This window comes from Blennius ocellaris, assembly GCF_963422515.1.
Source record: "Blennius ocellaris genome assembly, chromosome: 9".
NCBI classification, from domain to species: Eukaryota; Metazoa; Chordata; class Actinopteri; order Blenniiformes; family Blenniidae; genus Blennius; species Blennius ocellaris.
In genome coordinates, this window is record NC_137658.1 from 3,682,798 (window position 1) to 3,700,333 (window position 17,536).

Consider the following 17,536-nt stretch of genomic DNA (forward strand, 5'->3'; position numbering starts at 1 on the left):
AAAAGAAAAAAGTTTTGTTTGTCCAGAAAGAATTCGGTTTTCAATGGAGAGGAAGTTTGTGTGACTCACCAAGGAGTCGTTGCCCAAATAGTTTTTGAGGTTTTGTGCTGCGCCAGCTCCAGGATCCTGCCAAATAACACAGCAGCCACAAAAACAGAGCAAATCAGCAGTAAACCTGATGCTGTTTCACAGACTTTGGTCTCCCGTGGGGGGGGGGGGGCAATCACTCAGTGGGTTTCTGCTTCTCTGTTGAGGGTTTTCTTCCAAAATAACTGGTCGCACGTCTTGAAAAGTTGGATTTCAACCCGAAACCTGACAGAGCTCACTTGTGAATTCATTGGTTCCAAGTAGTGTTTCAGCTCGGAATCTTTCAGAAAAGACTTTTCTTTTTTCTTGTGACTATGTGGAAATTGTTGCATTAAAAAACGTGAAAAGACCAAATGACCAATTTTTTGCAGAACTGGACTGAACACTGACTAAAGCTTGTTTTAATCAAACAATGATCTTCGTCCGACCTTTCAAAATGTTTATTATTCTTTATGTGATTTTAAAGGTGAGTGAATATTTTATACCTAAAAGAGTTTACTCTTTTAGGTATAGAAAACAAGTCAGTTTTTCTGAAAACTGACTTGTGCGTCAACTGTATCATATCATCACCTGTTTGATGGACCAAATCGGGGCCGAACGCCTGCAAGAAGCAGTGGAGAGAGAAGTCAGGCTGGAGATGATCTGAGAACGGGTGCAGGCAGGAAGTGATAAACTCACCCGGTCGTCCAGATACCATCTTGCCCTGCATCGGCGGCGGCGGCAAGCCAGTCTGCTTGGATGTGTTGATGTGTTATCTCGCCGTCACCAAAAAAAAAAACCCTCTTGCTGCCTGTTGCTATGGACCAAGGAGTCCTTAGCAACCAGCTCCACACCTGAAGACTCCTTGAAACTGGAGTCGGTGAGATTCAGTCTTACCGAGTCAAGAGGAACGTGATCCGGTGAGGTCAGGCTGGATTCAGGTCCTGGATGTGCTTCAGCTGCATGAGGAAACATAAGAAGCTGTGTTAGGATGAGCATCCCCCCCCCACATGCAATCACACATAACCTGGCTTTGTCCTCCAGGAATACAGATCTGCACCGTGTGTTGTGCTGAGTTCAACAGTTCAGTGCATTGAATCATTTAAAACGGGAAAAATTTAGTGGAAACTATTTATCTTAACCCATAAATAATGTTGTACATTTCATAACTTCACAACTAAATGTATTACAGAGAATAAACTGATATATTTTAAGCTATTGGAGATGTAATTGTAATTGATAAACATCAAAACAGTCCATAACAGCTTCAATGTATGAACCCTATGAGTACAAAACAATATGTTAAAAGTGGAAAACTCGCATGCATCATGATATCAAAGCATATTGTAACGGTTGAACAATTGGGACCTTCCATTGCTCAATAACTTCATATTTGCTCAAAGCTGTACTTGGAAAGGTTGAACATTAGTGCCTCCACGTGGTCAAAAAATGTCACTGCATGAAATTAGAATTGTATGATCGTTGTGATTAAAAAGAGATATTACATTAAAGTCTACAGCTGAAAGACTGAACTGCTAAGTGACTTTACAAATGCTTCCAACTGTGTGTTGACAAAAGTCTGGTTGTTGCTACCGCTCATCATCGTGTTTCACCCGCTTCTCCTCATCTGCAGGTTATTGAGACTGTTAAAAGAGAAAAACGCAACTGACGTTGTTTTAGAATGAAAACCCACATTTATTGTAAGAGATACCAGGCGCCTATGCATCTATAACGATAAATGTATCAATTAATTAATATCCTATACAGACATCTTAGCTTCATACTGCCATCGGCTGTCGACAAGGGGCTAGTGCATGCAAATATCACTATAAATATTTTCTTGATTTGGTACAATAAAGTTAAACGAAAAAATGTAATTTACACAAACACGATCACACAAATTGAGCATCTCATTATGAATTTTAATCATGTGTTTTGTTTTAGAGGTTTTTTTACAAATTCTTTTTCATGGCTTGACTTTTAAAAAGACCTTCTTCGCTTTCCAAGCACCGCAGCTCTCGGTCCAATGTTCTGTCTGGAGCTTTCAGTGAAACATTGCAATCCACAGTGAATAAATCCCAACACTCCGGGCAGGATGACTGACGCGCACAAGCAAATTGCCCGGTCCAATATGGCGGACCAATTCAATCAGTGCGACGTTCACTAAACCTCGTAAAAAACAAGACTCAGAGACTCGACAAACGGCGCCGAATCGATTCACCGAGCCGCCCTGAAGGCATCGTTTTCCCCGCATCCTCCTGCTCGATTGGTTCCAGATCGTCAGTCCCTCGGTCCGCCGCTCAGGTGTGTCGTCAACTCGTCCCGAAACGTCCAGACGACAACCTCCCGCGGCCCGTCACTGGAACATTTCCTCGGAGCAGACGGAGCTGTTAAGTGGCGGCCAGACGAGCCCGGAGGGCGAGCGAGAGAGACAGAGCGCGCGCGAGAGAGAAGCGAGGGCTGGCGGCTCGCCCACAACGGCAGGTGCATCGCGGCTCGGAGACGCTGGCCTCGCCGCCTTCACGACTCTGGAAATCCGCGTTTTTCCATCACAAATCCTCCACCCAGGTGAGAAACGACGGCCCGTCGCCGCGTCGCGTCTTCATATCCGCCCGAGGGCGGCAGGAGATTAAGTGTGGCCGGTGCCGGAGGGGTGAGCTAATTGTCGGTTGACCCTATATAACGGAAGATAGACGGTCGGTGGACGGTTTCCCGGGAGGGGGGAAAAAAAACACCCGGAGCTCCAGCGGAGCCGTTTACCGGGGCTGCTTTGTGGAATCGCCGGGAATCGCCGTTCCACACCGATGTAAACAACAACAGCGAGCTGGCTGGCGGGTTATCTGCGGGTTATCAGGTGTCGGTGGAGGGAAGAGGCCTGCTTCCTCCTGCACTTTGACCCCCGAGCAAAGTTTAGTCTGCGAAATCTGCAAATAACACCAGACTGCGTCATCTGTTTTTGTTGTCATTCTGTCATAAGACGACCTCCACGTGTTCACTTATTAAGTGTCAAACGACTCGTCTAGATGCGGATTAGAGTCCCATAATGTCTGTATTCAGAATGTGGGAGGCAACCAGAGTATCTGTGTAAAAAAAAATAGAGAATATGTGAATTATACAGTTCATGTGTTAAGATAGCAAACAAAACAAAAAGGGATGAGTCAATATCCAGACCTTCCCACAATCAATTTATCTGTAATTTTTCATTGTTTTTAAATTCTCCTTGAAACAAACAATAGAAACAACGATAGATTGTGTCCAGGTCAAAATGTTTGGTTATGTAGCATGTAGTAATCTAATGATGCGATATGTTACTTGCGATAAATAAACACGAAAGTATGATTATGATGTCTTAATGCTTTGTGATTGGTACCATTTAAACATGCAGGTCTGCTGTTTCTACCGGCAGCCTTTTAAAAGTCACCATGTTGATGCTTTTAGTCATTTTCCCTTCATTTTTTGTGCTTCTGACCTCTTGACCTGTTGATTAAGTGTCGACGAGGTGCAGCTCCAGGACGTCCAGTATAGAAACTCACCAAACGCCTGTTAAAGTGAGCAGCAAAATAGACTCATCTTCGTTCTGACGAGAAATATTATCAAAGCTTCAACTTTGTATTGCACATTGTTTTAGGTCTATTTGAACATTTATTAGACAAAACGATTATCTTTTTGTTTTGTTTTCCTCTTTTCACCAGGCAAAACTTCACATAGAGAAACCAGCAATTATTATTATTTTCTTTTTTTTTTCCACTTTAGGGTCACTTCACCGTTCCCTCTTTCGCCACACCTCCCCACCCTGTTGTCTGTGTCCGCCTCACGTCTCTGGCCCGGCCTGGACGGAGCGGCGGCGGCGGCGTCAGCGGCGGCGCCATGGCCTCGGCTCAGGCGGAGCAGTCCAGGGTCCTGCAGGAGGAGCTGACCTGCACCGTGTGCCTGGACCTGTACCGCGACCCGCACCTGCTCCCGTGCGGCCACAGCTTCTGCAAGACCTGCCTGGATCGCCTGAAGCGCCAGGCCAACCGAGGCCGCTTGCTCTGCCCCGAGTGCCGCGACAGCCACCGCTGTGACGGCGCCTTCCAGAAGAACTTCAAACTCGCCAACATCGCGGACGATTATCGCCACCGGCGCCGGGCCGCCACCGCCACGGCTTTGAGGTCCCGGGAGCTGCTGTCGTCTTCGGTGGCGGCGCAGGGTTCCGCCGGCACGTCGGCCGTGCCGTGCGACTACTGCCCTTCGGCGCCCGCCGAGGCGCCGGGCGTCGGTGCCGCCGAGGACCGACGCCCCGCTGCGTCTGTTGCTCAGGAAGCCGCCGCCGCCGCCGCCGCCGCCACCGCCACGGCGGCGCCGAAGCTCGCCGTCAGGACGTGCCTGAAGTGTGAGGTGTCTATGTGCTGGGAGCACGTGGTGCCTCACCTGGAGCTGCCGGCGTTTCGCGAGCATCCGCTCACCGAACCCATGAGCGACTTCTGGAAACGGAAGTGCCCCGATCATGATGAGATATTCAGGTGGGTGGAAGGGTCGTGTTGCGATTCGTTATCCGGAGGTTTTACCGCTCGTGACCGACGAATGTAAGAGATTCAGAGCCGCGAAACTGATGTTTACAACGTGAGATAAAAACCAGAGATGTGTAATATTTCCTCCCACTCAATTCACAACATGACAAGATTCTTTATGAGTCATCTGATTCCCCTCTTGGCTTCTTTTTATATTTATTTATTTATTCATTGGCTTCACGACTCCAGGTACTACTGCATGGACGACAAGGTGTGTGTGTGCAATGCTTGCACCATTGAGGGAGGACACGCTGGACACACAATCAAGACCTTGTCCAACACCATGAAAGATCTCAAGGTACGTCTTTCTTTTTAAGCGCCTGCTTTGAGGTTCAAATGGCTGCGTCGTGGTGAAGGAACTAGTTTTTGTCACTGCAAAAACCAGCGACGGCAGCCTGGAAAAAGAAATGTCTCCTGGAGTTTTCAGTCGAGAGGTTTTTGTTGTTTTGTTTTGTTTTTTCTTTTTGTTCCGTCTGTCCAGCTTTCTTTCTTGGGCTTGGACAATGTCCTGTGATGACTCTGGAATGCTGGAGAATTTCAGTGGCTCAGCGTGAACGAGTGACGGCTGTCACGTGACTCTTTGTGGACTTTCTATTGTGCCTTTAAATCCACTTCCGGTCCTTTTATCCCCCCTGATAGAGGGGAATTTGAGAAGCTTCAGGTCTTTTGCTGTATGTAGAGAACAGCTGGAACCAACAGCTAGTGTGGGTTTTTTTTTACCACTTAGAACAGGTGGGATGGACAGGTGCCATAATAATCCTTACATTTAAACTTTAAACTTTTTCTTTGAGTGTATGTGATGACAGTGTCTATATACAAACCAAACAATTACATCACTTTCAAAAACGACTACAATGTCGACACAAAGCCAATTTTAATACAACTTTCTGATGCTAAACACAGTAAAATTATCAACATAAACTCACAAAGCTGTTGCATTACACATGTTTTTACAAACTCACCCTGACTGAATGGCTTTGTGATTTTCTTCTTCTTTTTTTTTAATTATACACTTCAAGATAGTGTTTTTTATAAGAAGTCCCCCTTGCTTCATGTAAACTGTTTAAATTCATACTTGGCAGTTTCCGACTCTGTTGTTCCCCGTTTCTGAATATACCCAGTGAGTATTACTCAAGTACTTTATTACCCTTACTCTTGATTTTTAGATGCCTGCTTTACACTCTCACTCAAGTAACACCGTATGATGCTGAACTAGAAATACTCGGCTGGACATGTGTAAGTAGAAACCTCTGCGTGTTGAGCAGGTGGCGCTGGACGAGCAGCTCTACAAGCTGGAGAGGAAGTTCAGCGTGGCGGAGAAGAAACTGCAGGAGCAGAAGGAGAAGGAGAGACGGAACAAGGTAAATCCCAAAACTCAGTCTCGCACAAACCGAACCCACAATAACGCCGACAGAAAGACTCCGAGCCTCAATCCGACCACGACAGCACCTCGCTGTGCTGCTTGAGACTTCGTATGATGAAGTTTTAACCTGATAGTGTTGCTTTTGTTTTTCCCCCTTTTACAAATGAATTGGTCATAGAGACGCCCCTGATCTTTTCAGCACCATGGACAGTAACACAAGACGCTCAGGGACGGTCTGTGTTTAATGTTCACAGCTCGAGATAGAAGTTGCTTTTAATGTAAAACAAACTGGTAACTAAGTATATTAATTAAAAAAAAGTAAATATAACAGCTACTACTAGACTCTGTCACTTAGTTTAGGAAAACATTAAAAGTTTGTAAATCCAGATGTATAAAGAGAACTAAAAATTGACCATTCAGACTATTCATTACTCCTCAGACAAACATTGACATATATAAAAATGATGCCATCAGATTTGTTTTATTAATATATATATATTTTTTTTATTATAAATGACAAGAAAACAGGAGGTTTCTGTTGAAATATTCAACTTTTTTTGCTATAAAATGCAGAATAAAGCCTGAATCGCCCCCTGCTTAAGTCACTGCCTCAGGTAATTCAGAGTAACATGAGAGTGCTGCTATTTGGCAGCTTTGTTTGATTTACTTCAAGGTTAAAAAATTAAAAAAAACTTGCTTGTAGCCATAACCATCGTCAAGAAAACCATACTCACAAACTCGAAATCAAAAAATATCAGTATACATCAATGGCAAAATCTACTGTCTGACTATATTATGGCAGAATCTCAGTCAGCGTTCCCTGAATTTATGACAATAGAACCTCACTTCCAAAACAAACTCATTCAATTTCTACAAAATGGATCATTTCACTTTTTTTTTTTTTTTTGATAATTAGCTTAAGAATTCCACAATATAATTTGTTTTAGTCATCATCCAGTCATTATTTTGTTTACTCCATTATTCTGTTTATTTTTATTTTTAGTGTCGGCTTTATGTAACGTTATCAGACAATTTATACATACACACATATGCAAATGTAAATACGCATTCACACACCGACACTTTCTCATATTCTCTCCCTCTCACCCAATAATATTCCTACTCTTGGAGAGAAATGTCAAATATATTTTTTAATGACTTTACAATTCTTTTTTTAATTTTTGCTCTTTTCTATGTTACCAAACTATTTCCTTTCTCCTCTGCTTCCTCCATAAACATAACCAAGTCTCACTAAGTGTTTCATATGCAAGCACACACACGCACACACACACACATTATGTAAATAGTATTTGAGGCAGCACTCGTTTGTATTACTTTTGTATATAGAATGTATTGTTCATCATCACAGATCTATGGAATTCTTTACTGTTTTATATTGTTCCTCTACACTACCTTAAATAAATAAAAAAATTAAAAATAAAATAAAAAAACATTTCTATGAAATTGAGAACGTTCGTCTCAATTTTGTCGATTGCCCTTTCCGTTGTGGTTTCTGTTCACATTAACTGTCTCCCACTTATTTTACTCTTGTTTCTGTACTTTATTTTTCCCCCCCTTTGTAGAAGTTTATGGACGACTCTGAGCAGTGTTTGGCCCGACTGGGCGAGGAGATGAAGACCAACGTGCTCCGCTTCACCGCCAGACTACAGGAATTCCCGCTCATGCGGCACAACGTCAACGACCTGACGATCCAGAAGAACATCTCCAGGATCTGCCAGGACCAGGTGCGCCTGCAGGAGGCCCGCTGCGGCCTGGAGATCCTCATGCAGGAGAACGACCCGTTCCGCTTCATGGAGGTGAGAACGCGGCGCCGTCCGGCCCGGGGATATCCCGTCGCAACGTCACGTAACTGATCAGCCGCACGTCTGCTTTTGTCTTTGCAGGCCTACAAGACCACGGGGAAACAGTAAGTGCTGGTTTTTAATTTTAGTCTGAGACGAGCAGTTGGTTGTCTTCACACGTCAAGTCCTCCACTGAATCCCCCTTTATTGGGCTTTTGGGTGTGTTTTCAAAGTTGCCAACATTCCAGCTGTTGGCGGGAGTGTTAGAGTAGAGTAGAGAGCTTTATTCCTCCCCAGGGGGGAAACACAAACTTACAACAGCTCAAGGTAAACGGTGCAGAACTTATAAAATTAAGGAATTAAAATATGTAAACATATGTAAATATCTAAACAAGAGCAAAAAAGAGCACAAAAAATAGAATATGTAAAAATTCAAATTTAAAATTTAAAATAAAACAATCCAGTAAAAAGAAAAATCCTCTAAAATAGAGTAAATAGAGTAAATTGCCAGGATTGCTATACACACAGTGTAGATAGGTAAAGAGCTGTTATTAAAATATGTTGAGTATTTTAGATTGAAATGAGGCTGGACGTGTTGGACTTGTTTACTTAAGTGACACGATAAACATGAAGTGAATACGAGAACAAAACTTAAAGTTATATGTTCTATATATCGGAAATGCAAATGAATATTTAGCATTGCACAGAATGGAGAGGCCAATATTTCCATTTCCAATATTTCAAAAAAAAAAAGAAATCTGTTTTAAAGGCTGGGATTCTTTTTGAATCGTGTCGTTTGCGTGTCTCAGGTGCTGCAGACAGCTGAGGAAAACCATGTTCTACCCCGAGTACGTTGACATGGAGATGGAGGCTCTCGCAGTGATGATGGAGGAGGAGATGAGAAAGTTCCTTGACGAGGAGTTGCCCACTCAGGTCGACGCCGCCATCACCTCCCTGTGTAAGAACGTCCACGTCATTCGCTCAGAACAAGACGTGTAAAATGTGCTGAAGCTGAAGTGAATTAGAAGATTCATCGCGGCAAAAGGAATCGGCTGCCAAACACTTACATTGATTGATTGAATACTCAGGTTGTCATGACGACGTATTGAGACGTTGACATGTCGTGTTGTGGTTCATCCTCCACCGTTGCCGTTTGTTTGTTGACGAGCTCTTCACCACCGCTTGGTTCTACTTGAACGTTCTACCTCCGTTCTGCCCCTCCCAAATCAGGTCGTGTCTCTGACCCTGAAGACGAGGAGGAGCAGGACGACAATGACGCCGAGGACGAGGAGGACGACGACGACGACAACGACGACGACAGCAGCGAGGAGGAAATGAGGAGCAACGGCGAGGAGGAGGAGGAGGAAGAGGAGGAGGAGGAGGAGGAAGAGGAGGAAGACGAGGGCCTGAACGACCAGACCGATCTGGGTGACGATCTTTACAGCCCGGGGGAGGAAGAGGAGGAGGAAGAGGAGGAGGAGGACGACGATGACTAGGAGAGAGAGAGAGAGAGAGAGACATTTTGACTGAGGATGTGATTTATTTTGCATCTTTTTTTTTCACCTAATGAAGCACTTTGAATGTGATCTTGCTGCAGACGGCGGCGCGTCCCCCCCCCCCCCCCGGTGTCTGGTGTGGGAACGATTCCCACACCAGACAGGCCACCGCTGTGAGCATGACCCCCCACCACCACCACCAACCCCCCCGGCTCAGCAGGACTATAAATCTCAGCATTGAAACTCTGCCCACATCGATCTCACGCCTCCGCTTGTGTCGCCAACTATTATACAAGGTGCTTAATATGAGACGACCTTTCCTGTAGACAGTCGATGTGAATGTATGACGGAAGATGTGACTGGGAGGGGTTCAAGTCAATTTGGCATCAACTTCTGCATGTCGGTTCTGAGAGATTTTGTAACTTCGCTTTAGAGAAGAAAAAAAAGTTTGCCTTTGCAATTCTGACAAATTTGATCTAATTTGTTTGGGAAACTTTGAATCCCTTTTCACCTGGATTTTTGATGCAGCAGGTGGAAAAAAAAAACCCAACCGATCAATGTGTTTTCCTCAATTTCACAGACGGATATATATAAAGGTTTAGTTTTTCATCACCACAGAAAGCCTTTTTGATCCGCGTCTCCTGAACTTGGACAAACAGTCGTCAGCATCATTTTATCTGAGAAAACAAAAACAAAATGTTGACTGAAAACACCAGGCCAGTAAAAATCCACTTCCAACAAGTCCTGTGTGTGATTGTGTCGCGCTTGAACTACACATTGACAGCCAAAGAGTGTGTGTGTGTGTGTGTGTGCGTGTATGTGTGAGCATGGTTACTTTAGTTTGCCTGCCTGGCATGATGGTAGAAAAAGAAATGCGCTGCAGTTCCTACAGTTTGTCGGCTCCACAGTGACACTGCATTTCATAACTGCTTTGAAAAACAGTTGAGGCTTTTTTTGTTGTTGTTGTTCTGAAAGACAAACGTTGCTATGCACAGTTCATATATGTATTCCTAAAATATCCTTTTCAGGTGATGTGAGATTTTGCACTTTATTACAAAAAAGAAAAAGAAAAAAAGAAAAGAAATGCTGTTTAGGCCTGAAATATTTGAATGTTCTGATATTTCTTTTTGATACGTGTGACTTTATTACCGGCCAAACTGAAATGGCATACATGAAAAAAGTAATAATGGAATAAAGCTTGTTGAATATTCACTGCTGTCGATTGAAGTGTTCATGACAGTGGCCGTCTTAAGTATAATATCTGAATTACAGATTGATAATTATATTTGGTAAATGAATACTGCTTCCTTCTACAGTCTCTCCAGGATGTACTGCTTCTAAACCTATATTTTCATACTCGACCTTTCAACCAATCACATTTCAGCCGTCACCTGTTGCCGGGGGTCAAAGAAATCTGCCCGAGGCCTTCGTTTGATTATGAAGTCTTCTGCAGCGTAAAATAAATGTCGAAATTTGTAGACAGCGATTGAATTAAAAGTCAAAATATGAAGGTGCAATTTAAAAAAACAAAACACTCCAGAACTTATGATCTGCACTCACTCAAGAACTCCACTAGATGTGGCAGTTTAGCTTTCTACAGTTTCAGCAGCAACTGGACATGGAGTCCTGAATTTCAGCAAATTTGCAACTCATTAAAACAACACGTCGTACATTTGTCTCTAAATACTCATCGACTTATAAACTTTACTTTGCTTCTTGTATGTTTGAGAGATTTACCTCTGCTGAGAGTGAAGCTGGTCATAAGATGAGCTGAAATGTGACTAATGGGTAATTACTTCTAAAGCTAAAAAATCTTTCATCACTTCTTTCATTGTCCCAGTTCACACTGAAATCTTTAAACTCGTATTCCTTTTGTTAACCAGGTTTCACTGACGGCGATACCTTGAAATCTGTTCCCTACTGAATCAAGCTTTAATTAAGCTTGTACTATTAAATTGTATAGTTATGAAGAAAAAAAACGTCATGCTTTGATTAACTTGATTAACTGAAGTTCTTTGAGTTCTTTACCTCAAGATGACCAAGATATTTTGACTCTGACAAAAGTGTTCCTTGTTTTTGTTTTTTTCCAAAGTAGAATATAACCATTCATCCATTATATCATAAAGCGATTTGCTATTTAGATTCTTAATCTGCAAAAAAAAAGCAGAAAACTGCTGGTGCTCAACTCTGAGATGTTGCAGGCAAGTGAAGGCATGAGGCGTTTGAGAACAGGAAACGAGAAGCAAACAGGAAACTACAACTCTTGAATTACACTAACAGTGCGGTTGACAAGAGAGATAAACTACCACAGGTCAGTACAAACACAGACCATGAATCACGGAACAACGAGGAGCAGCTGACAAGGATCAGGGACGGACCGGGACACAGGCTGACCGGGGAGGGGGAAACCCTATATGGACTCAAAACTACCAACAAAAATCAGGATATATTAAGGAACACAAAACCGTGAAATCAGGTCAAAGGCGAAAACCCACGAATGCCGTGTCAGTAGATACGAGGTGTCACTTCAATCTTCTGTTAGGAATCCGGACGACGTTTTTTTTTTTACATGGCTTTGTTGTCCTTGAGGAGAAAAATAGGACCGGCTGAGATGTGATCCAATACTGGGCCGGGGCCGTGTTTTAGTATTTTCAATTTGCCAATGCGCTCGGATGATTTATTTATTTCTTATAATAGCGACCGTGAACTGAGACCTCATCGCTCCCACACTATTTCCCAAACTGAATTTCATTGGTTCGTTGCTGAAATCTTCAGATAAATTATATTTTTTATTATCTCATCCAACACATCTGCTAGTTTATTGTACGTATTCCAGGAGGTTCTTATGTTCCATGTTCTCCCACTGGTTTAAGTTGTTGTTTTTTTAATTTCTTGCTCTATAGAAATCAGTATAATGTAATCAGTAATATTCAAATCATCACCAACCCTAATCAAGATAGGCTCCTCCCCTTTGACTCCTCCCACAATCAGGCAGCTCTGCTCTGGCACATGGCGCCACGAGAGGAAGTACCTCCTCCTCTTCCCATACATGGGCGTGTGTGGGCGGAGCCAGTCCAGCTCACACAGACACAGCAGATTCTGAATGCAGCTCCTATGATCCAATATTCTAATGGAGAAAAAAAGCAATGAACTTTGAATACAATGTTTTTAGACCAACATGTGGAAGAGTTGAAAAACTGGATAATATGACCTCTTTCACATTTGCCCCTTTGACACTCTGAGACTAAGATCTATAGAATGTCCTCTGAAAGTAAGGTGTCACTCACACCAACCACAGGAAACTAAAAAGCAATAACTGAAAATGGCTAACTGAGAAAGAATCTACTCTCTTAGAAAACAATGATCCCAGATGCACAGAACTAAGAGTGAAAACCGGTGGAGAAAAGAAGAAAACATCATTCATACGTTCCTTTATTAGTGGTTTGTTTGATTCAGCATGAAATGTATAGATTCCTTCATCTATATAAAAAAAAAAAAAAAACCCTGTTTGACTTGAGGCTGCAGTCCAGTGGCCGCCGTCCACATCAACACATCGACAACCCTCTGTAGAGGGTGACAGTGTGCGTCACTCTAATCTCCTCTGTCTATTTTCCGCCTCCGCTACAGGAACTGCTTGTCTTATCAGCGCACTCACAGACACACGGTCCTCTCGTCACGGACGCCCCAAAATGTGGAGGAAAAAATTAAAACAATAAAAAACACATTGTGACTCACGAGTTCGTCTTAAAACTCCCGTTAGTCACTGTTTAGAACAGTCTGGAAAAATTTAACTTTTTTAAAATGAACGTCACACAGCTGAGTCTCATAACTGCAGTTTGGGATGGAAAACATTGTTTACATTGTTTTAGATTTTACATTTACCTACTTTAAGTGGTTTAATCCACTTTATTTGTCTTTTTCATTTTGAGTTTTTCTATTGAGTTAAGCTGTTCTACCTATATTTATCTTTTATGTTTCACGTGCCTTAGTTCCCTTTATTATTAATAATATTGTAACGTGGTGTGCTATTTTCTTTATTTCTGCTCTAAATTTAAACTTTTCCTTATTTCTTATTCTTCTATCCTATAAAAACTGTTGTTTTGGTGCGGAAAGTCCAAGCAATTTATTGCACATTATACAGTGTATAATTGTTATGTGTGATAAATAAAGGACTTGATTTCACTTGTTTAACTAGTTTAGTCTTTTTTTGTCATTTTGATCATTTGAGCTGCTTTAGCTAGTTTGACTTTTTTTCACATTTGTTATTTTTACCTTTTATAGCTTTTAGATATTTTAGCCATAACACTGTTTTCAGCTGACCTTGCAGATATACTTTCTTTTTTACTTTAATTTTATGAATCTTTTTTTTTCTACTTCTGCATTTTTAGCATTTTATTTTTATTAACCCTTTTTACGACCCCTGACTTGCAAAGAAAACATTTTTTTTAATATAGACTATCTGTAATACTGACAAATTAAAAGCTATGATTACTGCCAATCATCATGTTTTATTAATATTTTGTGTACAGTGTTTCGGGAGTTGTCTTGCTACATGTTTTCTGTTATTCCAACTCCGTCACGATCATCTTGAAAGCATATATTTCATTTGAGTGTATTTTGCTCTTTTTAAACACGAAGAGAAGGAAACAAATGCATGAAATTCACTGGGGATTAAATTTTAAATCTTTATTTCACACCATCCATTGTATGAAATCTTGTCTTGTATCATATTGTCTCTGACGTAATAAACTATTATTATAATATGTGCTTTTATTTGATCCTTCAGCTCCCCGTTTACTCCTGATTGTACTTTATTGAACGTACGTGGACAATGAGGGTGAAAACAGCGGTCGATCTGAAATAAACAAAAACACTTGGAATGTTTTTTAGCAAAAATATTTACTGAAACAAACAGAAAACGTGTTCATGGTGGATCTGAGATTACAATCAGCTCCGTCTAATAATACATTACAGGTTCAGTTTAAAGGAGCAGTAGTGTCACCAGTAACACTACGAGGTACTCGTGACACTACGAGTAATACCAGTAACACTTTGTGGTTCTCGGGTTGCAATGTAAACAGTCTCTAGTGGACCAGATGACCTGTCCTGTACAGTGTCGTCACGCAGAGGGAAGCAGAATCCGAAGCAAACTGTTTCCTCTGGAATCGTCTTTGACTTTCCTATCATGTGCAAAGAGGTATGATTTGAATAAATGGATCCCAGGACTCTTTGATATCTGCAGCTTCTGTTTGCTGTGGATTTTACAAAATGTTAAAAAAAAAAAAAAAAAAAAAGTTTCTCATTCAAAATGTAAAATAAAGTTTTATTCAATCACCAGCAAAGCGTTGTTAGGCGGACATGTCGGCCTTCTCGGACGAACGCCTCTGGCCGGACATGGACAGCAGGGTGCTCTTTGACCTCTGGCCGGACGACGACGACACGTTGTGGCCTGTCGAGGACTGTTTACCCTCCGGGTCGTCACGGCAACACAGTACGTCCTTGGCCTTCTGCCTGAACTCCTCCGACACGTAGTAGAAGATGAACGGGTCGATGCAGCTGTTGAACGTGCTGACGGCGAGGCTCACCATGTAGGGCACGTAGAGATCCTCGCCGTCCCCGTCCACCACGCTGTCGGTGTAGGTGAGGAGGAGGAGGACGTTGCTCGGCAGCAGGCACACGACGAAGACCAGCAGCACCAGCACGGTCACCCGGACGGCGTGGCCGTAGCGCTTCCCCTCGGCCAGCAGGGTGCGCAGCACCGCGCCGTGGCAGTACAAGACCGCGGCGAAGGGGAGCACGAAGCACAGGGCGAACAAGGTGGCGAAATACGGCAGGAAGAAGTTCCGGTGCTCTTCCTCCGGCAGCGCGTCGTGGCACGTGGTGATCTGCGGGTCGTCCAGCCTGTAGGTCTGCTGCGACACCAGGAGAGGCAACATGGCGGCCAGCACCACCAGCCACACCCCCGCCGTCATGTACAGGGACACCCGTCGACTGCGCAGAGTCCGGGCGCCGAACGGGTGGACCAAAGCGATGTACCGGTCGAGAGCCACGAGCGCCAGACACCAGACCGAGCCATACATGTTGCCGTAGAACATCGCCATGACGACGCGGCAGAAAGGCTCACCGAGCTCCCAGTGGTTCCCCCGGAAGTGGTAGGAGATGCGAAAGGGCAGCATGAGCAGCAGCAGGCAGTCGGCCACCGTCAGGTTGATGAGCAGCGTGGTGGAGGGTAGGGATTTGGTCCGGACCAGCAGGACCCAGAGAGCCAGCAGGTTGGAGGGGAGGCCCACACTGAAGGCCAGCAGGTACATCACGGGAAGGTAGAGGTTGGTGGTCGGCGCCTGGATCTCCTTCAGCTGCTTCTCCTTCAGCGTGGTGAAGCTGCAGTTCGTCATCAGCCTGAACGTCCGCAGACCTGCGGAGACCGATAAATAAACCACCGTCTCTTCCTGACCCATTCAAAGTTTCGTGACGCTTGTCTTCGTCATGTCTTTTTTCGAAAAGCTGACAAGTTAGTTTTAAGAGATGCTTTCTATTTGTGATTTAATATAGATTATAGATAGATGCCAGGAAAGAGGAAGGATCGTGACAGCGTTTTTCTTAAAAGTAGAAGAAATAATCGGCATACGCAAGGTAAAAAACACGTGTTGCTACGTAACTATAACATAAAGTTTGACACAACAAAATCAACATAATTCAACATCTCAAGACTCTTGCAAACCTTACAAACCATTGTCTTACTCAACAACTTTGTGTCTGAAACGTGTTCAGATTTGACAGAAGGTGTCTCAGAACAGAAGCGTGTCTCTGCCCGTCGTGGAGTTTCGCAGGAGAGAAGAAGACTTACGGAAGGACATGCTGGAACATCCATCTGCCGGACGAGGAGCTGGAGAGACGCAGCAGACCGACGACACCAGAGAGACGAAGAGCACGGTCCAAACAACGCTCATTCTGCCTCTTTGCCCCATCTCCAGCTCCAGCAGCAGTAAGGTCTTATTAGTAATGGTACTAGTAACTGTCGTCCAACAGAGGAACTGGTAGTAGTGGTTGCAGCGGTCGTAGTTGAAGCAATAGAAATAGTTCTGTGGTTCAAAGAGAAACCTCAGTGGTTTGTGGCAGCCCAGCCTCTGTTGATGAAATCAAGATGTGTGTGTGTGTGTGTAGTATGTGTGTCTTTCTGAGGACCTTTTGCAGTAGTAAGCCCCGCAGTGAGAAACTGTCCGCCCTCCTTCCACATCCTCTCTGTCAGCTGTTGGAATCTGATCACGTTCCACCACGGCAGGTCAGCAGGCCGTCGCCTTTTTGGTGGTTCCGCCTACATGACGGTCCTCACAAGTACAGGAGTCCAAACACAAGCCAGATGCAGGAATGATGAGAGCAGCTTCCGGTTTCCTCCATCGCACAGGAAACATGTCTGGTATTTTTTCTTTTTTTTTCTTTTGCCCAGCCCTGCCCAGGAGCAGATCCTGTCCAATGGCAGTCCAGCAACAGGAGCGAGCCATAGCAAGTCTTCAGATGACGCTCATCATAAATAATGGGATAACAGCACAGAGGGCATGTCTCCTCACTTCAACGTGTCCATACCGATGCTAAATATGTCGCCTTCCTTCAGTTTGTTCGGGTTTTCTGTTCTGATCTGGGATACAACCCGTAAGACGTTGCAGCACATTCTGTGGGAACTGCAACGCTCCCATCTCACATCTAACAAAAATATTTGGAAACCAACTTCAAGAAGGTTTAAAAAAGAAAAAAGAAAACCTTCTAAAAATGGACTGAGGAGAACATTCCGCTTCCAACTCTATGACACGTTGAACAAGTTAGCCTGTGGCTCTGTGGCCTAGAAGAAGTGTTGAAACATTAAAATAAAACCCTAAAACCACCTTGTAGTTTTTGGTTTTTTAGAAAGAGGCAATTACATGGGATGTTCTGGTCTTGGTCTGAACTCGGGTTTGGTGTTATGTGGTCTACAGCAACACTAAGATTTGTCCTATTTTTTATTATGTAGTTCCTCTCATGCTTTATCAATTTTGTATAACTTTTTAAAAATTATTATACATTTGCATTTATGTTTGTAATTTCTTTATTTGTCTTTATTTCCATTCTTGCTTGGCTTAGATTTGATCAATTGATTGATCGATCGATTGATTGATTGATTCTGCTGCCTGAACGTGCATTTACCGCGAACGTCCACTAGAGGTCAGGCTGTGACCTCCTGCGTCTCCATCCTCGTTGTCGGTCAGGATTTCCATGCGCGGAGCT

The 17,536-nt window shown here is 43.4% G+C and overlaps 2 protein-coding genes across 2 annotated transcripts; one reads left to right on the forward strand and one right to left on the reverse strand.

Annotated features, from left to right (window-relative positions):
* Positions 1–3,913: 3,913 nt before the first annotated feature.
* LOC308134620 (E3 ubiquitin/ISG15 ligase TRIM25) lies at positions 3,914–11,201 on the forward strand (the record flags this gene model as incomplete). Its single annotated transcript, XM_080502392.1, has 8 exons — positions 3,914–4,568; positions 4,806–4,914; positions 5,882–5,977; positions 7,563–7,796; positions 7,884–7,906; positions 8,591–8,739; positions 9,012–9,209; positions 11,161–11,201. The coding sequence occupies exons 1-8, from the start codon at positions 3,934–3,936 to the stop codon at positions 11,199–11,201; spliced, it is 1,485 nt and encodes a 494-aa protein (XP_080358518.1). The 5' UTR covers positions 3,914–3,933.
* A 3,396-nt stretch (positions 11,202–14,597) lies between these two features.
* Positions 14,598–16,227, reverse strand: LOC308134517 (proteinase-activated receptor 4; the record flags this gene model as incomplete). The annotated part of the gene is made up of 2 exons (XM_080502277.1): positions 14,598–15,692; positions 16,125–16,227. 2 exons carry the CDS (start codon positions 16,225–16,227, stop codon positions 14,626–14,628), a joined length of 1,170 nt encoding a protein of 389 aa, XP_080358403.1. The 3' UTR covers positions 14,598–14,625.
* Between the last annotated feature and the right edge of the window lie 1,309 nt (positions 16,228–17,536).